The sequence below is a fragment of the Cynocephalus volans genome, chromosome 4 (genome assembly GCF_027409185.1).
Source record: "Cynocephalus volans isolate mCynVol1 chromosome 4, mCynVol1.pri, whole genome shotgun sequence".
In the NCBI taxonomy this organism is placed as follows: domain Eukaryota; kingdom Metazoa; phylum Chordata; class Mammalia; order Dermoptera; family Cynocephalidae; genus Cynocephalus; species Cynocephalus volans.
The window spans coordinates 113,576,094-113,602,989 of record NC_084463.1 but is presented as its reverse complement, the minus strand read 5'-3'; the positions used below and the strand labels follow the sequence as shown (position 1 = coordinate 113,602,989).

At 33.7% G+C, this 26,896-nt stretch overlaps 1 protein-coding gene across 8 annotated transcripts in view; it reads left to right on the top strand.

The window, feature by feature from the left end:
- The window catches only part of BTBD10 (BTB domain containing 10), an 85,413-nt gene that overhangs the window by 9,507 nt on the left and 49,010 nt on the right, over window positions 1-26,896 (top strand). For 3 of the 8 annotated variants that reach the window (XM_063093753.1, XM_063093747.1, XM_063093756.1), the window contains exon 2: window positions 11,500-11,657. The exons of 1 other annotated variant lie outside the window; for it this stretch is intronic. In XM_063093753.1, coding sequence (XP_062949823.1) covers window positions 11,557-11,657 — 101 coding nt within the window. In that variant the 5' untranslated portion in view covers window positions 11,500-11,556. Of the gene's footprint in view, window positions 1-7,995; window positions 8,104-11,499; window positions 11,658-26,896 lie in introns of all 8 variants that reach the window. 4 more of the 8 variants (XM_063093755.1, XM_063093749.1, XM_063093748.1 and 1 more) reach the window with 3 other exon arrangements.

Here is a 26,896-nt window from a genome sequence, read left to right as displayed (position 1 = left end):
ATGTGGCTAGGGCTACTTTTTGGACAGAGCATTGGGCAGCATTGCAGTCTAGAACTTGGATCATATTTAGAGCCTTTCTAGTCAATTGACTTGATGACAAACAGACAAGCAAAAATCTAAAAGAAATGGAGGGTAAAGGGAATAATGAGTATGTCAAAATGGAGCAGCATAAAGAAGTTTACATGAAAAAATATAACATAAAAAAGCATCATGGAGGGAAAACAAGAAAATATTGTTTAAGAAACTGCTTAAAGAGTGTTGCTTCTTTGGAGTTGGATGTAATCTCTCTTTTTTTAGGCACTTCATCAGCTTACAAGAGCTTTCCTATATTAAATAATCTTATGTCAAGGCGATTTGCATTGACTGAAATGTTTCTTGTTTTGAAGGCAGTAGTATTTCATTCTAGTAGAAAAGGAAAAATTAGGGTCATAAGCACAGAAAGCAAAACATTAAAATATTTCTTTAGAGTATTTAAAAAATCATATGCCTTTTAGTGAATTTTATGAACTTAGCACTATAAACAGTTTCTGGTTATTCACAGTGCTCATCATATAATGTAGGTACTATGTAAATGCTTAAGATATGGAAAGATTTTTCAAACATTTATTGAGCTGTTCGAGATGGGGAAGAAAACGAATGAAACATTTCTTGAAGTACTAATGCCTTGATTGAGAAAGAAGTCAGCAAAATTTGAAAAGAAATTCTATAAAAGTGACCATCAATTAACACAAAGATTATATATCTAAATCACCTCTGGAAGATCAAGGGCTGAATATGAATTGACTTTGGAAGTCTTATATTTTGGTGGATTAGATATGGCCCTTTAATAGAAAACAGACCCTACTTTCAATGGACATTTCATGCAGTTTTATTAAATCTCTTTGTTAGAGTGTCCCTAGCAGTTATCAGAATGCCTGAAAAAGTACTAAATACTCAATAAATAGATTTCAAATGAAAGGATAAATCAATTAAATTTGATATCATAAAACTAGCTACATAAAAGTCAGTAAAATATAATCTGGCATTAAAATATCCTGAATAAAGTTCTCAGCTAAGTTACCTTATAACTGCAACAAATCAGAAAAGGACAAACCTTGACAATTGAAAGAATTTTAAACAGGTATCTTTGAGGAGTATTTTGGGGAAGCTTAGGGCTTGTTTGATAATATCTTGAAAAATGTTCCCAGGGATGTTATACTTTCTTTCCTTTATCCCCACTTTCTTGATATGTATTTCCTGAGAGCATTTGAAATTGAATTGTTATAATTTTTCCTCATTTGAGAGTGAGAGTCATATGGTTGGTGCTCTTTGCCATAACTAAAATGTGGGTATAGTTATATGATAATATTCTTTTAAAACAAATAATCAGAATTTATTTTTTTTAAATTTTTTATTATTATTATTATTATTTTTTTGATGGGACACTTTATTTACTTATTTTTTATTTTATTTTATTTTTTGTCGTTTTCGTGACCGGCACTCAGACAGTGAGTGCACTGGTCATTCCTATATAGGATCTACCGAGTGCGCCACGGGCTCGGCCTAAAATAATCAGAATTTAAAGACAACCTACAAATCTTTGTAATTTGTATTTCCTCTGCACTGGTGGGTTATGTTAAATATACTTCAGTTTCTTTCATTTAATTTTGCTAATTAAAACATTCTGTAAAAGCTTATGTACAAGTTGTGCTAAGCTATGGGGATACAAACATGAATCATACTTTGATCTTGTCCTCAAGGATCTTACAGTCTAATGGGCAACATGTGGCAGAAACATTGTACCAATGCATATGTACTGACTATATTTAAGCAACCCTCCCCCCCAAAATACAAAACTACATTTAAGCAATAAAATTAAACAAGGAAGAAAATTTCTATAACAATGCCACCTCCAAATACTTTATTATAGAGACCTTCAATATTATCATTATGAAAACAATATATAGAAAAATTCAAATAATATGAGAGGGGATACAATGAAAAGTAAGTCTCCTCATTCCAGCATTTCCTCAGAGGCAGCTTGTCATAGTATTATGTGATATTTCTAGACATTATCTTAACATATACGAGCACAATGAGTGTGTGTGTGTATAAATGTGGGAGTTCATAATGCATATCTCTACCTTGCTTTTTAGGTTAGCAATACATTTTGGAATATTTTCCTTATCAGTATATATCTATCTATATGTCCATTTCATTTTTACTGGATGCATGATATATTTTGCAGATATTTAACCAATTCACTTTTGATGAACATTTAGATTGGTTCCAGATTTTTACTGTGACAAATAGTATTATGTATCATTTCAGGGAGAGAAAAGAGATGTATTCATTTTGTGTGTATGTGTGTGTTGGTATAGTGCTATATATAATTAAAAGAAGGGTTGGGCAGAATCTTAAACTTTTAGTGTAATACATACATACAATGTATTGGGCAATATGGCAGACATACTCTAAGGTGGTTCTCATGATCCCTGCTTCCTGATGTTTATGCCTTTGAATAATACCCTCCCCTTGTGTGTGAACAGAATCTGACTTTCTGCTAGCCAAAGAATACTGCAAAGGTGATAAGATGTTAATTCCGTGATTACTTTACATTACGTAAGAGTCCATTTTGCCAGCAGACTTGCTATCTCTCTGTTGTTCGCTTTCGGTCCTACTGTTTTAAGGAAATGAATTGTTACAAAGTAAATGACCTTGGAAGTGGATACATCCCCATTGGAGCCTCCAAATGAGGACCTCATCCTGGTTGACACCTTGATTGTAGCTTTGTAGAAGACCCAGCTAAGCCAGGCCAGATTCCTGACCCGTAGAAACAGAGATAGTATCTGTATGTTGTTTTAAGTCACTGGGTTTGTGGTAATTTTTTACACAGCAAGAAGGCTGTTATGTCCAAAAGAGAGAAAAGTTTTAAACATTTAAGCTCCTGGGACACAGCAATTATATTCTTATCAAAATAACTGAAGGAATTTTCACAGAGGTTAGAAATTAGGATGATTGGTCTGTTCTTCCAGAGATTATAGTTTATTTTAATACTAACAATTAAATAATTCTTATTTCATCATAGTTATTGTAGCAATGACATAACATTTTGATTTAGCTCCCAAAGCTGTTACTAGTGATTGTATCCAAAGTGCATGACTCTTTGATGATCCTGTAAAAGTTTAGGACATTTTTGATGTTAAGTATAACAGGGGAGGGTTAGGTGTACTCTGGAGAAATTAGAAAAACTCAAAATGAATTGGAGCCCTACTCCTAATAAGTGTCCCATGTGTTGTTATTATTTTAGCTTTTTTTTTTTATAAAAAAAACAAGGACACGGATGATATTATATTCATTTTTTTAATTCTAACCATCTAGCACGTTATAGGTGCTCAATAAATGTTGAGCAGCTAAATAGAGATTTTCATTGTCTTCTGTGACCTCAAAAGACAAATAGAAAATCATGAATGAACCAGTGAAATATTACACAAAATTTGTATTAGGTAACCTGCTAGAGAAAGTCAGCAATGTGTTTGGCACTGTGTTATATAATGTGTCCTGTCTAACAATTTTATTGTTACTTGATTGGTGGTTATAGTAGTAATATATTAAATAATGATAATGAGTTGTGTTATTTTCTTCCTTTCACATTTAAGGAATTTGGGGTCTTGAAGGTTAAGAAGCTTTTACAAAGTCATACAACAAGTTTTTTTTTCTGATTCTGGAAACTTTTAGTCACTCGCTATTGTGACAGGAGTGGAAAAGTTCTCACCTCTTTTCCTTATCAAAAGTTTATGTTATGTTTGTGGCAGTGGGAGGATGACTATTGATTAAGTATGCTTAGGTTGGTAATGAGGCAGTGTGATTTGGAGGTTTTGATCAAAAAGTGGTTTAATTATGCCATGCTAATACGTTTGATGCTTATGTGTTAATTAAACATCACTACTGATTTTTTTCTTTTTACTTTTAAAATTTAAATGCAATAAAATTCTTTCTTTTTGATGTACAGTTCTATGTATTTTGACAAAAGCCTACAGTTGTGTAACCACCACCACCACCACAATCAAGATACGAAATAGTTCCATCACTTGGAAAAATTACCTTGTGCTGTCTCTGTGTAGTCACTCCAGCCCTCACCCCTGGCTGATCTCTTCTCTGACCCTATAGTTTTGTCTTTTCAAGAATTGTCATGGAAATGGGATCATGTGGTATATAACTTTTGAATCTGGTATCTTTCACTTATAGAATGCTTTTAAGATTCATCCATGTTGTTGTGTGTATCAGTAATAACTCCGTTTACTTGTGTGTTGTACTATTAGATGCTGTCCCACATGTCTCTGCAGCTCTGTTTAATTTTCTTCAGTTTTTGTAGCTCTCTATCCTATGGATTGGGTAATTTCTATTGATCTATTTTCCAAGTTGCCTGAATTTTTTTTTTTTTTTTTTTTTTTTGTCATCTCCATCTGCTGTTGCACCTATCTAATTTTTTATTTAGTCATTGTTTTTTTCAGTTAGAGCTGAATTTCCATTTCTTTTTTTTTTTTTTTTTTTAAAGATGACCGGTAAGGGGATCTTAACCCTTGACTTGGTGTTGTCAGCACCACGCTCAGCCAGTGAGCGAACCGGCCATCCGTATATGGGAACCGAACCCGGGGCCTTGGTGTTATCAGCACCGCACTCTACCGAGTGAGCCACGGGCCGGCCCTCCATTTCTTTTGATAGTTTTCACCTCCCTACTGAGATGCTCTGTCAGTCATCAAGACTGTTTTCTTCTTTTAGTTCTTTGGTTATACTTTCCTTTAATTGTTTGAATTAACAGGGGCTTTGAAGGTTTTGAGTAGGTTTCTTGTACTTAGAGTTGGTTTCTGTTGTGACTGCCTTTTATTGTCTTATTTCTTTTCATGTCTCATAAATTTTGGTTGAAACATTGAACTGTTCTTATGAGGAATGTATGTGTTCATGTATGTATGTAAGTTGTTCTAGTGACTATTAACTTGCCTGGACTCAAACTGCAAACTTGTTTCCCTGCAGTGTATAGCAACTGCTATCTGTACTCAGTTCTTACTTTTTCCAGAGACTTATTTTTTAGCTTGGTCTCCTGTGGGGGCAGGGTAGAGGGAAGGCCCTCCTCCCCCTATGTGATTTGGTATCAGCCAGGAATTTGGGCACAGATTATGCTTAGGTTTTGGAGTTCACCCTCTGTGTGGGTCCTTTACTTCTGGGAATTCCCTCTTAATATCCAGCTCATCTGCCGGTGGTGGTCTCTGTCCTCTGATACCCCAATCAGTAAGGGTGTCAGCTTTCTGCTGTTTGAGCTGTATATGGGTGGGGAATACATTCAATTAAAAAAGCACCAAACTCAGAGATCTCATGTCATGGGGCTTTCAAGGGTCAATTCCTCTATGGTCTCTGTCTGCATTTTTGCTCGGCTACCTGCCCCCCACTCCCAAACCCCATGCATGTGTAATTCAGCTGTCAGCCAGGAATTTGGGAAGTTTTCATGCTTAGATTTTGGGTATCACCTCTGTGGTTCTTTCATACCCAGGAAGTCCACCTTAAATTTCCGCCTGCACTTCCAGCCCTGAAGTTTTCTCTGTCACTTTGACCTGTGTGGCTGCCTGGTTTCCTTCAACATATTTGTAAGGGATGGGTAGGGCACACAGGAAAAATCTTCGAAATGAACCCACAATTCTGTCCCTTCCATTTGTAGGTTTTCAAGAGTTAAGCTCTTCTCTCACTACTGCTTTTGGACACTTTTCAGTACTTTTAAATAGTTGTTTTTAATAGTTTATCCAGATTTAAATAATTGTTTGCTGCTGGAGGCTTGCATGATCATTTCACCTGGCTGCATTTCCAAGAAGTTCCTTTTCATCCCTCTGATTTCCTTTTCTTTTGGAAGTTGCTTTTGCCTATTCTTTCTCCTTTATGATTGTCTGTGGTAGTTATTTAGTCCCTCAAGCTCCTCTGGTTCTTGATGTCCCTGTAAATTGCTGCTCAGTTCCTTATCAATTAATTTATGGAGGTTTTTTTTTTAACATTCAATGGGAAATTTAGAATGGATTAGCAATCATGAGGAAATTATAAATATTTTCTAGAAATTTTTCAAAGCTTTCATGGTGTTTATACCCATATCACATGTTTTCTGCTTTTCCAGGTGGTACAATCTCTCTTTTATTCCTGAGGATGAAGGCTTATCAAATGATCTTCATATTTCCAGTCCTTCGGAATTCTTCCTCCATCTAGGCCCCTCTGAAAGTTTTCTGTATAGTTACAACAGAATTAACTGTGTGAACATTCAGGTGTTTTGCTCATTTGTCTGACAATTACAAGTGATTCTTTTGCTCTAGGACACTCCTTCCTTTGTTCCTTTCCACATAGGGAAGGTTACTTTAGGACATCTAGCTAGCTCAGGTGTTTTCTTGGCTACCTCTTTGTTAGTATTTACACCCACATTTCTGGATATTTGGCTTTCTGTCCAGCTGAAGGCAACTATTGGTTCCTGGTCCTGGAATCACTATGTGTTTCTGCTGTCATTGTTCTCCCTGTCTTATCTATCAGGTCTTTTTTTTGCAAAGTTTGAGATAAAAATAATTTCATATTAATAGAAAAAAGCTCTTTTGTAATGACACTATTTAGAGTGTCCTATGTTTTGAATGTGTCCCTCGAAATTCACATGTTGGAAACTTAATCCCCAGTGCAATAGTATTGGGAGGTGGGTCCTAAGAAAAGGTGATTGGCTTATGAGGGCTCAGATTAATGTAGTTTTCGTGGGAGTGAGTCAGTTATTGCAAGAGTGAGTTTTTATAAAAGCAAGCCTGGCCTCTTATGCTTCCTCTCTCCCATGCATCCTCTTGCCCTTCTGCCTTCTGTTATGGGATGGCTCAGTATGAGGGCCTTTGCCTGGTGCTGGTGACATGCGTGGAGAGGATTTAAAGTATACAGGAGGATGTGTATATGTTATATGCAAATACTACATCATTTTATATAAGGGACTTAAGCATCCATGGATTTTGGTATCCATGTGGGATGCTGGAACCAACCCCTCGCGGATAACTAGGATGACTGTACCCATTTTCAGGTAGCAACAGAAAACAGAGTGAGATCTCAATAGGATAGACAAAGGCACAAGATGGCTGAGGTTTAAAAAAGACATCTGTTGGTAATGAGCAAAAGTGTCAATTTCTAGATACCTAGCTTGGTACATTGGAAAGAACATGGGCTTTCTGTTAGACTGGGATTTTATCTTAGCTCTAAGATTTTCTCATATATGAAACAGGACAATAATATAGGTTTGTTTCAAGCCTTAAATAGGAGAAAGTGTATATACTTCCTAGAACATTGATATATAGTGAGAATATAATAAGTGGTCTTAGTACTTTTTTTTTAATCCTTCTATGGGTCATTGCCATTAATTAATTCTATCTGAAAATAGTGTCCCAGGGAGCACTTATTTCTTATGTTACTGTAGTCCTAAAGATTCTGTCATTACCATGTCCTCCCACCCCTAGCTTTTTAGATAGTAATGTCTAAGAGAGGGGAGGTAATTGAATCACCTTTTTCTCAGTTGACCTTTGGCAGTCTCCCAAACACATGTTTCTAACCAACAGACTCACTGGTCCCAGCCTCTGTACAGACGATTTCTAGATTATCTCGAATTTAAATTATTTCTATCATGCCTAAAAATAGCGATGAAAAATTAAATGAGATATTCTCTAGGAACTTAGTTTCCTCTAGTCCAGTAATTTTTTTTTAATCGAAAGAATTGTTGATTATACATATTTGTGGGGTATAGAGTTGACTATTGGTATCTGTGTACAATTCGTGATGATCAAATCAGGATCATTAGCATAATCATCATTACAAAATGTAATCATTCTTGTATCCATTAACCGATTTCTCCTCAACTCCTCTACTCCTATCCTTTCTCTGGTAACCACCAGTTCTGTTCTCTGCTTCTGAAAGTTCAATGTATTAATGTGATTGTTTCTTCTCTTTTTTTTTTCCTTTCTTTAGGAATTACTTTTTGATGATTACAAAATCCAAACAATAATAAACTTTAGTTGCCTAATATGAAATAGACTTGGGGGATTTGAGTACCAGATTTTGAAGGAACTTTTTATGGTAAGGAATTTTTAAAGTTTTTAGGAAGATAGTTCTGATTATAGGAGAGCCAGTATGGAATTGAATGGTGGTAAGGAGATCAGCCAAAAGGCTTCCCTCCCCCACCCCCTGCTGGCCAGTACAGGGATTAAACCCTGGATCTTGGTGTCAAAAGCTTATTGATAGATGATAAAGGTTTAAATGAAGGCAGCAGCCTTATGAATGAAAAGGGAAAGAAAGAGCCAAGAAAATTTTGAAGTAGATTTGATATGGGAATTGAGAAGTCAAGGATGACTTCAAAGATTTTGATGTGGTGAATAGAGGTGACCCTCGATGATCTGGGAGGCCAAGGTGATGAGACTGGCTTTGTTGAATTTGGGGTGTCTATTGAAGAATTCAGATAACAATAATGAAAACAGATTTTATGTACTGTATAAAGTCTGATGTTCTTAAAGATTTGATCCTCATTTCTTTTTTGTGTGCTGTTTCCCCGGGACCCAGGAGATGGAATCCTAAAGAACACCAAGATTTAATGGAGATGAAGTGTGGGGTAATTATGCAAGAACCTGAGTAGGGGTGCTACAGGTTGCAGAGAGATGCAGGAGCAAGTGGACATGGAACCATGAGAGGAGTCTTTTTTTTTTCCTTCACTAGGATGAAGTATTTGAGCACAGGAACAATGACTTGCTTTAACAACTTGTAAATTGCTTGGCATATTGTAGTAGGTGCTCAGTAAGTGCTTGAATGAATGAATGAACAAAAGAAGTCAGACAAATGCGATGTCACCGAGTATGGCACAATGATGGTTAAAACTGAAGAGATCATTAGACATTACAGAACAGTAAATAATGTGTGTCAGTTGCCTTTTAACCATTTACAGTTATGTTCATAGCTTATTGATAAAATTTAAAAATATACTAGCATGTGTAGGCTAAGAGGAATATTTTCCCCAACTATCTCCACTTGAATTTCAATTGTTTTTAGTATACTATGACTTTTGGGAGTGTGAGGGGTAGGGAGAAATCTTTCATGTGGTGATACAGGGTTTTATTGACAAATGAAATGTGAATATGATTTTTCAATTGACTTTTTTTTTTTTTTTTTAAAAGATGACCGGTAAGGGGATCTTAACCCTTGACTTGATGTCAGCACCACGCTCAGCCAATGAGCGAACCGGCCATCCGTATATGGGATCCGAACCCGGGGCCTTGGTGTTATCAGCACTGCACTCTCCCGAGTGAGCCACGGGCCGGCCCTCAATTGACTTTTTGATAGCTTTCATTTGAACATTCTTTACTTTTTTGTGGCTTGATATGAAAACATGTTCATTGATTTAAATAGGATTGATTAGGAAAACATACTGGTATTTTCCTGCTGCTAGATGTGTGCCACCCTCTGTAATAGTGGTGGAAAATCTGAATCTAAATTTGCCTTATTTACTCATTCTTGTGGTTTTATTTTTTTGGTTACTGCCTTCCACGGTTTAGGATCATTCTTTCCTCAGTGGATGTCTGTGACTATCCTAGTCAGAGGAGTGTCTGATAGTTAAGGATAAGGAAGAGATTAAAACGCTCTTGTAAAGAATTGTTAATCCCTGAAATAGATTACTGGAGGACCTGAAGAATAAGGAGAAATTGTTCTTAGTCTCATTCTATAGAACCTGATAAATTGTTACATCTTTCTTTTCCCTTTTTATTGATTTTTCCCTATTACTTTTTATACCTTTTGTGTCTCTCTTGGTGATCACTTTTTTCTGACTTTCTTTTTTGTCTCTCTGATTTGTTTTTTCTTTCTTCTGCCTCATCTCTTCAGTACAGATAACTAGCCATAATATAAAATTGAAGTTTTTAAAGCTTGCTTTATAGTGAATACATTTTTATTTTTATAATTAAACACTCAGATGAGATTGAGATATTATTCAAAATAATTACATGGTTTTTATGTTCATCTAGTAGCTGATTGATTTTCAGTAATTCAGTGATTCTTAAGGAAATAGGTTTCCTTTTTCAGGAGCATTTAGCAAATAAACTGTGTGGCATTTGCTTAGGTATTTGAATCAGTCAATGAAGAACTCCTTTTCCCCTTTTCTATTATTTTTATTTTACTCATGAAACTACCTACTTATTTATATATTTATTAATTATAGTGTTCATTTATTATAAAATTTTCAAAAAGAAGGTACTAAGTAGCTATTAGGAAAAAATTATGAAATAGCAAAATAGTTTCTCTAAAATGAAAGTACTTCCACTGATTTTGATATAGACTCACAATTTTAATGTTTATCTTTGGCATTCTTCGTCAGATTGTACTGGAGTACCATATAAATCTCAGAAATATATAGTATTTTCCCAATTCTGGGATTTCCCTTTGACTTTTATGTACACCTCCGCCTCACTCTCTTCCATCATCCAGTGTGGAAAAGTATATAGAAAGTATACAGAGCGAGTGTCAGGAAACCTGGGTTCTAGTTCAGTTTTTATAACTTTGTTCAAATTGTTAACCTCATTTGGGTTCTCTTTGGCGTTTGCAATCTCTAAAAGTCAAATCTGATTTATTTCCAAACAAATCCTCCAGTCTGAGCATTTTTCAAGATCAAGACTTTATTCATAGATAGTAAATTCTCATTGCTCTTTATAATCCTGCCATGTATTAGCATTGTGACCTTTGGGAAAGTTACTAAAATTGTGACGCTGTTTTCTATTCTGTATGCTTACCTTAAAAGGTGATTGTGAAGATTAAATTGGATGGTGAATGTACTTTAATAAAAGTGTTTAGTTCAGATATTCTGTAAAGCTGTTGTTAAGTGAGTTTTCTTATCATTCCTTATGACTATAGTAGAAGTAACAGTCAAAGGCTTACAAAGTATATGAATAGTACTGATAAAACATTTTTGTGGTAATTGCTCTGTAAGGAAACATCAGGATGTTGACATAATTTATTTTTGAGCAAAAATTAATTTCTGTTGAGGATTTTTAACTTGGTTAAAGAAATAACATTATTTGTTCTTACTAGATGCTTTGTTAAACATCTTAAAATTTTTTTACTAATTAAGAAATGTGTTCTAAGTGAAGTTTTGTCTAAAAGAATCATTCTGTGGTTTCTGCTTTTTTGGTACTATATTGATGTTTGGAAACATGAGTTACCTAGATGGCAGTTGTTGAAGTATATTTATTAAATATAAATAGTATATTATCTGTTTCATAGGAGTAGCAAATTTAATAGACAAATCAAGTGAAAAGTACCTAAAAAGACTTCTGGTGTTTATTTTAATCTGATTTGTGGCATTTTGTGTGTTTAATATTTTATAATCTATTATCACTTTAAAAAAGTCACAATAAATGTCAAGTAAATAAAATTTTATGACTATTTTATTCTACATGGAATAGATTTAAAGGTCAACACTACTCTTTTATGTAGGTTATGGGTTCTACATGTGTGCTTTCAGAGCAGTAGTGTGAGGAAGCTTGAAGTGGGATGGCAGGACGGCCTCATCCCTATGACAGTAACTCCAGTGATCCAGAGAACTGGGATCGGAAATTGCATAGTAGACCTCGTAAACTTTATAAACATTCAAGGTAGGTAGAAAATATGTATTTCACATATCAAAGCTCTGCTAAAACTAATTATAAAGACTGCTACTGCATTTGATTATGGCGAGTCCTAACAGAGGATGGGGGCTGGTTTACAAAATATTATGAATGTTTGTATTTCTCCTTAAGTAACTTTAAGAGAAACATTTCTTCCCTTTTAATTTTTTTATATTGGTGTGTATTTGGATATTTATTGCTGTCTCTAAATAATGTTAAAATCTCCTTAGTTGACTCCATGAGTACATGCTATAATTGACTTATTTGGGAACTCTGGCAAGATAGTATAGCTCTTTGTATTTAAAACTCTCTAATAGGAATTTATTTCGTGCTCTAAATACATGTGTGTTTAGATTACACAGGATAATTTATAGGTTTATGTCAATGTATACCTTCATACATTTTTAACTATGTGAATTTATATTGTGTTGTCGTCTTGATGCTAATAGAAAATTAATCTTTCTGAAATGACTCTACTGTTTCATTTAAAGTTTAATGCATGAAATGAAATTCATTTAATAAGTTTCAGCTCATCTATATATTGTTTTTAAAATTTTCATTTTGTGCTGTGAGACTTAATGAGGAATACCTCACTTGGAATACTTTGTGGTCTGATATTTTAAGGTATTCATTGACAGCTCATAAACTTCACATATTACAGGTATGTAAAGCATGTTTTCATAGAGGATTTTGCTTTATGAATATTACTTAGGGGATGTTATTGAATATTTAACTTACTTGAATGTAAAATTCTCATGATCACTGATAATGAATACCAGCTTCCTTAAGTGCCATAATATGAAATTCTTTTTGTAATTTTAAAGAAATAATTCAGGTACTTTAAAACTATGTGCATATGCTATAGCCAGAAAATAGGAGTAACTGGTACTTTTTAAGTCTCATCACAAGATGTTCTTTACTGTGGACTTTTAATGTGATGTGATCTAAAATGTTAAACATTAAGTTGGATTTACTGATTTTTAGGGACATGCCAAATGGTATGAATGTTTTTTATTTTGTTTTGTTCATTTTGCGTGTGTGTGTATGTGTGTAAGTATCTATGTATGTCAGTGTCCTTCAACTGGGGCTCTAGTTCTTTTTCTCTACTTAATGGATAATTATCTCGTCTTTGAGATTAAAAAGGTATTGGTTTTATCACATTAAGTGTGGAGCTATATTATATCTACTATGTTGTATATATATATTTTTCAGGTAAATTATATATTATCCTTCCTAGTTCTTGATATTTTTCTGCTGATGTATAATACTGCATTATATAATGAAGAGGTGACAAAGGTGAAAATAAGTCATCATTTGCTTTATAAAAGCTATACGCATACAGGGGGAAAATCTTATAAAAACTAATAGTACTTTTCTCATTGCTGTTGTTTCATTTCAGTAATGAATGCCATAGCTCTTCTTGATAGCTATAGCATCAGGAACTTTTTGGTGCTGTTTTCAGGTAGACTGTAGCAGTATTTATGGTTATTTGAATGAAAAATATTAAAGTGAAATAGAAAATAAATACTAATAAGTGGGTTTTTCTTTTTGTTTTTTTTTTTTTTAGTGGAAAGACCATGAAATCCTTTGAGTTTATTTTAGCCTCATTCATAGAAAACCTGTGGAAGGAAGAACTTTTAGATATTTCTTGTTCTTATGTGCTTAGGAATGCATAACTTAGGACACTTAAAGTATGGCTTGACTTCTTACAAATGGTTATTTTTTGGATTGATAGTAAATTAATTGGCTGAGAGGCTTTGAAATCTAACAGTCAGGAAGTATTATTGAGAACCTACCCTCAGTTCAGGAGAGATTTGCAAAAGTGTGTCAGGATATTGTTATGAAATGCTTTAATATCCACATATGGAACAACTAGAGGACTACAGGACATTTAAACTGTGGTACTGATTTGAAAAATAAGAGCTCAGAGAAGGAATCATTATCAGCTTGAGTAGGTGAGAATGAGACTTGAGGTAATCCTTGGATGATTAGAGTATTAAGTAGATGGAGGACATTTCTGGCAGGGACCTTCAGGAGCTGACCTTGACTGGATCTGAAGGTAGAGCTCTGTAGATAGTATTAATTAATGTTCCCATTTGGCAGATGAAAAAATGAAATTAGTAAAATTGCTCAAGGTATCCAACTTGTAAATGGCAGAGCTAGGATTTATAAACAAGTTCCTTATTCCTTTTCAAATTTTAAATAACTTACTTTGATACATTTTAAATACATGCAAAATACAGCAGGTATAATGAACCCCTGCTACCCATCACCCAGCTTCAAGTTACCAATTCATGGCTAATTATATTTCATCTATGCCTCTGCCTACTCTCATCTCTTTTTTGAGTCTTGTGTATTTTATTTAAGGATGTTTGAGTGAAAAAAAAAACAAACAGGTTAAACACTGGCTTAAGTGTTGGGTTTATTTTTCTTGTACATAGAAGTTCAGGCAGGGGCCGATGTGTGTTTAATGTCTTAAGAATGTTAGGGTCAAAAATCTCTGATTTTTTTGGAATAAGAAACTTTCCCCTCATGATCACAAGGTGGATATTGTAGCTCTGGCCATCATGTCCACCTTCTAGACAAGAAGGAGGAGGAAGGGAGAAGTGGACAATGAGAAAGGACTTCATTTATATCAGGAAATTAAATTTCTCAGAAATTCCCAGCAGATATCTGCTTATAAATCACTGGCTAGACCCATGCTATATGGCCATCTCTGTATCAGGGACACTGAGAAATATAGTTTTTGAGCTGGGCACATTGCCACCTCAAACAGAATTGGGGATTTAAATTTATAAGAAGTAAAGAAATAGCATACTTTTTTCTTTATTGGTTCAATTTTTGTAGGTAATCTAAAAGTCATCTTACTTAAAAATTTGTGCTTTGTTTTGTTCTATTTATATTTTGGAATAGACTGATATTTTTAGTCTTTTACTTTTGATTTTTTCCCCTACTTTTCCATACTGGTTAGAATAAAAATAAATTTTTTTACTTATAAAAGTAACAATAATAGTTACTATTTTATTTCTGCTTGCCATTGACATTTGAGTGTTTGATGGGCATTGCCTTATGGTTTCTGTTCTATCTAATACAACTTTACTGTACTTTTCTTAACTTTCTTTCGAATGTAGATTTGGTATGTGTAACACTCTGTGGTATAAAAGACAAGACCTAACAGAGAAGCTAGTCTGGACATGGATGGACTTTCAGGGTGTTTATGATCTCTCTGCAGATGGATACAAATGAATTAGGTAGTGTAAATTACTGAACTTTGTTTCTGTGTAAGTAGTTATACAGTTAATAACTATGTAGAGGGGTTTGGTAGCTATGCTGAAGATGTTAAAGATCATTTCAGTTGAAATGTATTTGGCCTGACTTGTGACACCTCTTTAAATTGGAGGAGTTTTTGCTATTTAAAGAAGAAAAAAAGAACACTTTTCCTATATACAGTTAAAATAGACAGTATGATAAAAGCTACTGAATATTTGAATTGGGTAAAATACAACTATATAAAAATCCAATCTGCAATCTGCTCATGTTACTAAAGATAAATGCATCATACATTCTATATAGACTATACGGCAAGGATTCATTCCAATAAAGAAAGAAATACGCATGCTTATTTCTTCTGAGACTGCATGAAGTCTGAGCTTTCCAGTTTCCTTTTTAAGTCACTCCCTAGTCTCAGCAGCAGTTCAGAAATGGAAAAGTTTGGTTGCTTTAAAGAATAGTTCTTGAGTGGATTCTTAAAGTACAAATAATATTTTCTCTTTGGTTTTAAAGAGAAGCTTTACTGCCCAGAATGGATACACAATAAAATGCTGAAAGGAAAAAAAAGAGTTAGCTGCATCCTAGTTTTCTAAAACCTGGCAAGCTGGCAGAGCTAGAATTAGCTTTACAGATGGCATTTGGCAACATGTCTACATATCTCTAAGCCCTTCTGCGTTTTCTTCCAACTGTCTATCAATTACAATATCCAATCACTGCTCAGAGATGGAGAAATGGGATGATCGCAGCTCACACGATGCTGTTTGGTTAGAAACGTCAGTGCTGCACAACCCACGGCTGAGTCAGTGTCTGTGAGAAAATGAACTGAATTAATATATAAAGGGGGTTGTATCTCTGAACATTTAAAGCCTAAATAACCGCAGCAGCATTAGTACACAGTAGAGGGAGGAAAACTAAAGGAAGTCTTTGGATAGGTGAGGTAGGGGGAGACTGGGAAATTTTCTCATTATTCAGAGGATTCTTGAAGATGATGGAAATATCAGATGTGCTAAAGTTTCCTAGTAATGCCCAAGGATGCTGACCTGGCTTTCAGTGCTGCATTGTTTGAAAGAGCAGAGTCCCTTTATACTCGGGTTTTAAATTTTTTTTCTTGTTTTTGTGTGTCTACCTTGGCATATACTAAAGGAAGGTGTGTATTTGTTTACTCATGATATCTCTGGGTTATAATTATATACATATGCAAATATGAGAGAAAGATTGAGAGAGATATGTTTGGCCTTTGTTTCATTATGATCATTTACATTTCTAGATACGAAAGATCATATATCTGATTGTCAGTTTAATGGCAAGTTATTTAAAAGAAATAGAATGTGTTTTCATGTGTTTGATGCTTTGTTTTTTATTTCATGTAACTTGAGAATGCATTATGTGTGGTATTTTTTATAAATATCTTTAAAAAATTATTTAAGGAAAGACTAATTCTGAAATAATATTTTTGATATATTTGAAAATAAAATTCAAGATAGAGAAATGAAATAATTGAAATAATTTTCTAAAGGAGTTGAATATGTTTTTACTTTTGAATGAATTAAGGATTAATTGAACCACTTAATTATATTAGTATTTCACAGGAGTGAATATATTTGTATGATAATGCTCTAACGGTTAAAATGACTTACTTTCTAGTCTTATAGAACCTAGCCTTTGAATAGATGATCTAGATACTGTCACTGAAACAGAGAGTAAGCCAGACAAATTTGGGGATTAGTACAAATTGATTTTCAGTGAGACAATTTCTAAATAAAGATAATTGTCCTTACTATGAGATTTTAAATCTTAACAAATGACATTGCTTACTTTATTAGGAAATTTTTGACTGATGGTTTTTTCCCTACAGATGATCCTTCTGTAGGGCCATTTGGCATATACAACATCTTAAAATTATTTTGAAAATATTTAAATAGTTGGTAACACCCTTTCCTTGAAATGTGGGGAAGTTCTTGTGATATCCCCAATTTAATTTTTAAAAGTTTGAATGGTCATCTTAATGGTTTCTATGACTTATTTATATGTATAGTTAGATTTGTGGAATCTTTTATTAGCTTTTTTTGTGGCTTTGGGTCCAGAAATGTTTTTCTAAGCTTGTTATAGTAATAGAGTTATAAAAGCAGAATTTCTATATAAAATATACTTCATATAGTTTATACTATACTTTATATACTATACTATACTTTATAGAATACTTTCCTCTGATTCTGCTGATTCTTTTAATGTAATAATGCCTATCTTATTGTAAAAGTGGTACATATTCATTATATAAATTTGGTAAGCATAGAAAAGCATATAGAAGAAAATGAAAATGTTATTTTATTACTTAAAAAATTCATATGCCAAAATATTTTTTAAAAAATTTTCTGTATATATACAAAAATATAAAAGCACACATAGACACTTAAAAATGCTTTTTAGATATTACTGTATGTATTGTTATATAACCTATCCTTTTTTAAAGAAAAAATTATGAACATCTTCTGTGTCATGAAATGGTTTTCTGTAGCATAATTTTTAAGGATTACATAGTGTTTTGTGAATATATATTTTATAATTTATTTTATCAATGTGACTTCTTCTGGTAATTGATCAGAGAAAAGATCAGTGTGATTCCACAACATAAACTTCTCCAAAAAGGAAGAATGTATTAGGGAATTAAATAAAAATGTAATTTTGATATCTTTCTGACAGAAAAAGATCCTTAATGTGATTACACAGTTAACTTTTTAAAGATATGCACACTACTTTTAAAACAAAGTAGCTAAGGTTGCCATGATAAAGTATAAGAAATATATCCTTTAAAAAAATCAGGAAAACTAGGGCTCATACCAACTGGAGACTTTAAAAAAATGCTGAAACCAACCAAAAGGGTTTCTTTTATTACATTTAATTCAAGAAGGTAATCAAGGAAAGTGTAATAATAATAATACATGACAATGAGGGAAGGAAAAATTTTTTAGTTCTTATTTTGAAGTTTCTTTGTTAAAGAGGAAGAACAAACCACCACCGCTACCACCACCACCACTACTACCAATAAAAATAACAAAGCAACATTGCTAGGAAGGACATAAAAACCAATATGGGTATAGAGGTAAAGAACAACTAGTTAAATGAGTTGTCTTCTCAGCCATTTGAAATGTCTTACAGTAATAAAAGGAACTTCATATAGTATCTTAAAATTATTGGTATTACTTGTGGTCTTTGAAAGTTTTATGAGAATATGAAAACTGCTGAAAGATGAGAGATTCTGGGCCTGATTTTCAAACAGATAGATGATTTTGGAACAAAAAATGAAAAGGATTAATTTATGACTAATGTGAAGAAAAACAGATTAAAAATAATCTGGAGTGGGTGTGTTAAAAATAGATTGTCAGACCAACTTTGGTTTTTCTCTGATGCAGTTAGTATACTAAGCTTAGCTTTTGGTAAAGTCTTTCTTGGTACCCTTGGCTGTAAAATGAGGGAACAATGAATTAGCCTCTAGTTGATTATGTTAACTAATTAACACAATTTTGGTTTTGAGTGTCCCTGTCCAAAGGTCGATTGATCTTGGAAGTTGGCTTTATTCTTTGCTTGTTTTATTGCTCATTTAGAGGAAGCAAATTATGAAATTTATAGGTGACAGTGATGAAAGAAAGATAGTAAATAATATACTAAATGATCAAAATGCTCTCTGAGGCTGGATTGTTTGACTAAATTTAAATGAATTACATCACCTGAAAAGCACCACCATACATTAAGGTGGCATGGCTTTACAACATTAGGAAAGAAAGACACCTGAGGGGGGTGGTTGTCAGTAATCTTGATATAAAACAAAAGTACGATTTGGCTGTCATCATCCCAACTTCTTTCTCACCTCCCCTCGCCCCGTCCCAAGCTATCTCAATTAATGGAAAAGAAAAGTAGACCCACTCTGCTATACACCAATTGTAAAAAAAGTCAGTGTGTGTTTTCATAAGTCCATTCAGAAGGAGTGGTTGTGGGATAGCTGTAATTTCTCTCTAGAAATGTGTTTCATGAAAATAATTTGTTAAAATATTCACAATTTTTCAATTGTAAAATGGGGATAGTTTTGAGGATTAGAGTGCTTAGTATTTGTGCCTGGTATGTACTAAATGCTCAGATGTTAAAATTATGTTGTTTTTCTTATTGTTTGGTCCCAGCAGGTAGAGCTAGGGCATTTGTTCTCAGCCCTGGGTGATTATGCCCTGTAGTGGGCATTGGCAATGTCTAGAGACATCTTTGGTTGTTATAACTGGGGGTAAAGGGCACTACTAGCATTTAGTGGTTGGAGGCCAGGGATGTAAATATCCTACAGTGCACAGGACAGCCTCCCTACAACAGAGAATTACTTGGTGTAAAACCCTGTGCTAGGGTCATGTAAAAAAGTTTGAACCTTAATGTTAAGGAAAAACTGCTTAAAAGTCAGAGTTTTCCAAAACTATTACAAAACTGTTTAAGAAAAAACAAGTTACCCTTCCTTGTTAGTAGCAGCAATAGGTCGGCCTATTCATGGGGACTTTATAGATGAGATTCAGGAATTAGATAGGTGTTTGGACTAGATTTTCTAAAAAGTTTTTCCTAAACTTAGATTCTGTGTTTCTTTGGATATTTCTTAGGATAGTTAGACATAATGGAATTACCACCACCAAAGGGCATCTGATGGAAATTCTCTTAGTCTTTAATTTTATCAGTCTAATTGCAGTGTAGTTTAGATTTTTAATTTTCATTCTTTTAATGTTTGGGATTTTAGTGTGAGGCATAGGGGAGGGAATTTATTTATTTGGGGGGGACTTTTATTTTTTAACATTTATTTGTATGTATTTGTGGGGCACAGTGTGTGTTGTTTAAATACATGTGTATACTGCACAATGATTCACTTAGGGTAAATAGCATAGTTTTGTACCCATTGGTCCACCATTTTTCCTCTGTACCCACCGCCCCCACATCTTGTCATCTTGTAACCATTTATTCTATTCTCCTTCTGTGAGAACCACTTTTCTTTTTTTTTTTTTTTTTTTTATATTCCACCTGAGTGTGGAATATATCATGCAATATTTGCCTTTTTCTGCCTGACTTAAGTAACATGGTTTCCAGTTCCATCCATGTTGGTGCAAATTTACCTTCCCGCAATTTACCACCCTTAGAAGCTCAAACCCCTTTTCTTTTGTCTTGTTCCTTCTACACAAACTTATCACCTTTATTAAAATAGTATATATTCTCCTATGTCTAACTTCCTTTTTGGGTCTTCACTTCTTTTCTCTGAAGGTGCATGTAAAAAAATTCTCTTCATATGTGTAAAAATAAATAAAATATTGACATCAAATAAAAATTTTATGTCTTAAAAAAATGGTATCATTTTTTTAAATAGGTTAACTTCATTGTGCATATATACTACAGTTTTTTTTATCCATTCATCTGTTGATGGACATTTAAGTTGGTTCTGTCTCTTGGCTATTGTGAATAGTTTTGTGATGAACATGGGAGTACAGGTGTCTTTTTGATATATTGGTTTCATTTCCTTTGGGTATATACCCAGTAGTGAGATAGGTGAGTTGTACAGTAGATTTATTTTTAGTTCTCTGAGCAACTTCCATACTGTTTTCCACAGTGGCTGTACCAATTTACACTCACTAGCAATGTAGGAGAGTTCCTTTTTCTCCACATCCTCACCAGCATTTGTTATTTTTTGTTTTGTTGATAATGGCAATTCTAACTGGAGTGAGTTGATACCTCTTTGTGGTTTTAATTTGCATTTCCCTGATATTAGTGATGTTAAGCATTTTTTCATGTGTCTGTTGGCCATCTGTATGTATTCTTTTGAGAAATGTCTGTTCAGGTCCTTTGCCCGTGTTTTAATTGTGTTCTTTGGTTTTTTTACGGCTGAGTTGTTTAAGTTCCTTATATATTATGGATATTAACCTGTCTGATGTATGGTTGACAGACACTTTCTCGCATCCTGTAGGTTGTCTCTTCACTTTGTTGACAGTATCCCTTGCTGTGCAGAAGCTTTTTAGTTTGATATAGTCCCGTTTATGCATTTTTGCTTTAGTTTAAAGCCTGTGTCTTTGTAGTCTTGCTCCAAAAAGCGCTACCCACTCCCATTTTGTGTAGTGTTTCTAGGGGAGGGAATTTAATAGAAAAAGTCAGTGTGTGTTTTCATAAGTCCATTCAGAAGGAGTGGTTGTGAGATAGCTGTAATTTCTCTCTAGAAATGTGTTTCATGAAAATAATTCGTTAAAATATTCCCAATCGTTTGATAAATATTTCTAAAATTAATCCCTATTGATTTTGTTTTCTTTTTCCTTAGTAAATAAGTAGAAAAGATGTTCCAAAATAGTTTTTAAAATAATTATAAATTTTAAAAGCATAGTTTAAAAAGTATTTGGTTGTGTTTGCATCATATTATTCTTAATCACAAATAGTTCCAAGAATAGTAACTGGCACAAAGTAGTCGTTTAGTAAGTATTTGTTGAATCAATGACTATTCAATAGGTACACAGTACTGCCCAACCATTAATTTAGATCTGAATAAATATTAATAGTGGCTAGCTATATTTTTCAGAAATGCATTGTAATTTTCCATGGTAGGGAATTGCTTGAGAATATTAAGCGTCTAGTGATTGCCACCTCCCAAGTTTATATCTGTATCCTAGACCCTTCTCCTGAACTTTGGACATACTATATATTCAGCTTCTTATTTGATATCTCCATTCAGATGTGTAATAAGCATCTCACTCTTAACCTGTCTAAGATATACCTACACTTTCCAAACCTAGTTCTCCCACTCTCATTCCCATTCAGTAAGTGGAACTTCTGTTCTTCCAGTTGCTCAGGCAAAAATAATGGAGTCATCCTTGACTCCTCTCTTTCTGTCACCTCCTATATTTAATTAATCAGCAAATTTCAGAGGCTTATTTCTTCAAAATATATTTAGAGTCTAGTCCACTCTTTACCATGTACTATAACCGTGGTCCAAGTCACTTTTAGCTCTCATCTGGATAATTTTCAGTAGCTTCTGAAATGGTATCTTTATTTTACCTTTGACTCCTTTATTCTTTTGTTCACTTTGCAGCCAGAGTGATCCTGTTAAAACATAAGTTAGATCATGTGACTCATACTTCGGTGGTACCCATTCCACTTAGATCAAAAGCAGAAACGCTTTAAACATTCTTTCAAAGCCCTTCATAATCTTATTCTAATTTTGTCTGTCTAAGCTCACCTTTTTAACACCGTCTTTGCTTTCTGTGATCCAGCTATCCTGGCCTTCTTGAATGTCTTGAGAAAGCCAAGGACAACTCTTGCCATGGGGCCTTTGCACTTACTCTTCTCTCATATATCTTCATAGTTCTATTTCTTACTTCTTTAGGTCTTTGCTCAGACATCCCCCCCCCCAGAGGGTTCTACCTTGACCACTGAAAATGGTGATTTTCTGCCCTCTTTATTTACCCCAGCTTTATTTTTCCTCATAGCACTTATCACCATAATATGATTTTTAATGCATATGTTCTATGTTTCTCTCCACTAGAATGTATTTATTATGAGGGCAGGGACTTTCTCAGTTATACCCACCAGGACTAGAACAGTACATGGCAGATGATAGGTGTTCAGTGAATATATTAAAAGCTTCTATTTAGAGACTCCTCAATTTGGAGAGGTGCTTGCCTACCAACATCTTTCTTTATTTAAAGAAGTTCATAAAGCCAGAAACAAAGTAATAAACTTTTTAAAATCAGAAGAAACCTCCAGCTCCTTTGCTTTTCACATAAAATTAATTTTTATCATTTGAGAAAACCTTACCCTGTAGTACAATGTTAAAGTTTGACCATTAAGGGATACTTTTCTGTCAGAATTGTTAGTATCTAGGTCTTCATATGACTTCAGCTGAAATTTGGAAAGATACTCTTAGAGCAGTCATATAACAGTTTATCATGCTCTGCTGCTGCTACTGCTTTTGCCTCACTATAGTTGCTGACATATCTGGCGATAGTATTTTAGGAAGAAGAGAAAGATGTCAGGATTTAGAACTAGGATTAAAATTATCGTTGGGCCATATTTCCTGCTAAAGTTGTCTTTTGTGGGGTAGTCTGAGATTTAAGTATCATTTAAAATATCTCTGTGGCAAAAAAATGTCTCAAACAATAAACTTATTGATGACCTTTAAGAGCTTAGCCCATTCTTCAGTTGAGAACTTCCCTTTTCAGTAATTAGCTGTTGTTTCTTGGTAAACAGACCATATAGTAAGCAGAAGAGCAAGCAGAAACTTTATAGCTGTCTAATTTACCCCAAAAATGAAGCGATGAGAAATTGTCATTAAATCTGTTGAAAATGACTTTCTCTGTAAAGGTCTGGATAGTAAATATTTTTGTTTGAAAGCAGCCATAAACAATAATAAAGAATAGATATGGCTGTGTTCTAAAAAAACTATTTACAAAACCAGGTAATGGGTTGAATTTGGCCCATGAGACATAGTTGGCCAACTCCTGATTTAACTCCTGATTTAGGTAAAATACTTATAAAAAGGATATGCAAATCAGTTCCTTAAAAATATATTTAATATAAAATCGTTTAAAAGCTTTAGTTTAAAAAACTATAACATAGGATATGAAATTGGTTAGAGTAATAAAAGCAGTTTATTTCCCCCCCCCCAAATAAAAATAGGATTTAAAGAATTGCTTCTTTATTGAGGACAGACTAATTCAAATGGATAGGGACATCTAATCAGAAATTTACAAGGATGCACATATCATCTTTAAGAAAAAATGTTCTTAAAAGTTTGATTAAATATTTAAGAAACCTTGTAAATTGTAAAGCTTCGTATCTATATCTCTACACATTCACACACATATGTTATTGTTTGACAGAGAATAAACAGTTTACAAAGGGAAATGCTTAGATATTATATGTTCTCTGAAACTTAAGCTGAATTCAACAAACATTAATAAGATGTATCAGTTTTGATGCTAGTTGTTAGAAGTGTTTAAACATAAGTAAGATAATTCCTCAAACCAGGAGTTAGTGCTATTACATATGGTCGTGCCAGGTATATACAGCATAATGGTGCCAGGTATGAGTACCATTCACATTATAGATACAGTTTTGTGTATTTGTCAACATCTTTCTAATATGAGTGCTACTTATATCAGCTAGTACTGGAAATTTTTCTTGTATTATTTCTTTGGTAATATACTCCCCTCTGTTTTTCTGTTCTCTCTGGAACATATATTAGTTGAATGTTGACCTCCTTCATTAGTTCTGTAATTGTTTTTAATCCTTTCTCTCATATACCATTTCTTTGTCTTTTTGTTCTTTTGAGGATATTCCCAATATTTTCTTTCAATTTCTAATAACCTTTTAAAATTTTCTGTTATTGTGTTTTGAATTTCTAGGAACTATTTCCTATTCTTTAATTTTGAAAAATAGAATCCCTGTCCTTGTTTTATGGATGCAATATTTTTTAATCAAATTTATTGATTATAGTTTTGCTTTTACTTCTGTCTCTACATTGTCTGTTGCCTTTTTGTTATATCTATTAAACTTTTTCATTGTGAAGTAATTTTAGATTTACAAGAAAATTGTACAGTGAGTTTCCAGATGCTCTACCTGGTTTCCATTGATGATGTCTTTCGTAAGTGTAGTACATTATAAAAACCAGGAAATTGACATTGGTACAATACTATTAACTAAGTTAATTACTTTTTCTTTTATTTCATTAGGTTTTTACATGTACTGTTTCCTTTTTCTGGAACATAGTTCTGAATTCTGTAATATTTCATCATGTGTATAGATTCATGTAGCGTTCACCACAATCAGGATACAGAACTGTCCATCAGCACAAAGAAACTCTATGGTGCCACCCCTTTGCAGTTAGACCATCTCTCCAACTCTAACCTCTGGCAACCCCTGATTTGTTCCTTTATCACTATAATTTTGTCATTTTGAGAGCATTATATAAATGGAATCATATAGTATATAAACATAGATTTGGTTTTTTTCATTCAGCATAATGCCCTTGAGATCCATTCATATTGTTGCACATATCAATAATTTGTTCTTTTTTATTATCCTTAAGTATTTCCGTTTTTTGATGTTATTGTAAATCGTGTTTTTAAAAATTTCATTTTCAGATTGTTCTTTACCTAGTATATAGAAATACAGTTGATTTTAAAATACTGATTTTATATTCTTCAACCTTGCTAATAAACTCATTAATTCTATTACTTTTTTTATTAGAGTCTGTAATAGATGATCATGTTGTCTGCAAAGAAGGACAGTTTTACTCCTTTACCAAAGTGAATGTCTTTTCTTGCCATTTTGCACTGGGTAGAATCTTCAGTACGTCGTTGAAGAAAAGTGGTGGGAGTAGGCATCCTTGTCTTGTTTCTGATCCTTGTTTCTGATCTTAGGAGTGTGCATTTGGTCTTTGCCCACTAAGTATCATGTTGGCTGTAGATTTTCCATAGATATTCTGTATCTGGTTGATGAAGTTCCATGGTATTGCTACATTGCTGAGGGTTTCTTTCTTTTTTTTTAAATTCAGAAATGAGTTTTAGATTTTGTCAGATATGCATTTCCTGTATCTATTGAGATACATGTTTTTTCTTTATTAACCAGTTAATATGGTAGTTAGATGGATTGGCCTTTGAATATTCAATGAATCTTGTCTTTTTAGGATAAACCCCTTTAGGTAATGATGTTATTATCCTTTTTATATGTTGCTGGGTTTGATTTATTAAAATTTTGTTTAGAATTTTGCATCTGTGTTCTAAGGTTTGTAGTTTTTTTTTTTCTAAGATGTTTTTGTCAGATGTTGGTGTCTGGGTAATGTTGGCTTCATAGAATGAGTTAAGAAATACTATCTTCTCTTCAATTTTCTGAAAGAATTGTGTAGGATTGGTATTATTTCTATGTTAAAGGCTTGGTATAATTCATCAGTGAAGCCATCTGGGCCTGGAGTTTTCTTGGAGGGAGTTTTTTAACTACAAATTCTATTTCTTTAATAGATACAGAACTGTTCAGTTTATCTATTTCTTGAGTGAGCTTTTGTAGGTTTGAATTTGTTCAGTTCTTCTAAGTTGTTGAATTTATTGGCATAAAGTTGTTTATAATTTTTTTATTGTTTTATTTATTTATTTTTTATTGGATCATAGTTGATTATACGTATTTTGGGGATTCAGTGTTGACATATGTTGATCAAATCAATATTACTAGTGTATAGTTATATTGCTACAAATTGTACTTATTCCTTATGCCCCTTGTCCAATCTCTCCCTCCCCACTCCCACCACTGATAACCCTAGATTTCTTCTCTCCCTCTGAAAGAGTCATGGTTACTCTGTTGATTTGTTGCCTAGATGATCTGTCCAATGCTGAGAGGTGTGTTCATGTCCCCCAAGATTATCATAGAGCAGCAGTCTGTCACTCTGGAATGGGCTTTGTGGAGAGAGACATTCTCTTCTTTTCTTTGGTCTCTGCTGGTGACCCTCCTTGTGTCAGTGCACTCCAGTGGCTGGTGGACCATCTCTGTGGTGGTTGTGATTGTTTAGCCACTTTGGCAGCAGCTGTGGTTATTGTGGTGGCTGTGGTGGGCCACCCACATGGAGGGGATGTTTTTGGCATGCTCTTTGGTGCTGGCAGTGTGCCTGGTTGTAGGTGTGGGGGGGGAGTCCAGTCCCTGGCTTCATGCTCTGGGCCCTTTTTATTATTCTTTTAATATTTGTAGTCGTGGTAGTGATGCCAACTCTCTTCATTTCTTATTTCAGTAATTTGTATGTTCTTGATTTTTTCCCCCAACCATTCTGGCTATAGGTTTATCAGTTTTATTGATCTTCTAAAGAATCAGCTTTTGTTTTCATTAATTTTTCTCTATTTTTTTTCTGATTATGTTTATTACCACTCTGCCTTTCTTCTTTTCTAAGATAGGAATTTAATTTTTTAATTTGCTTCTTT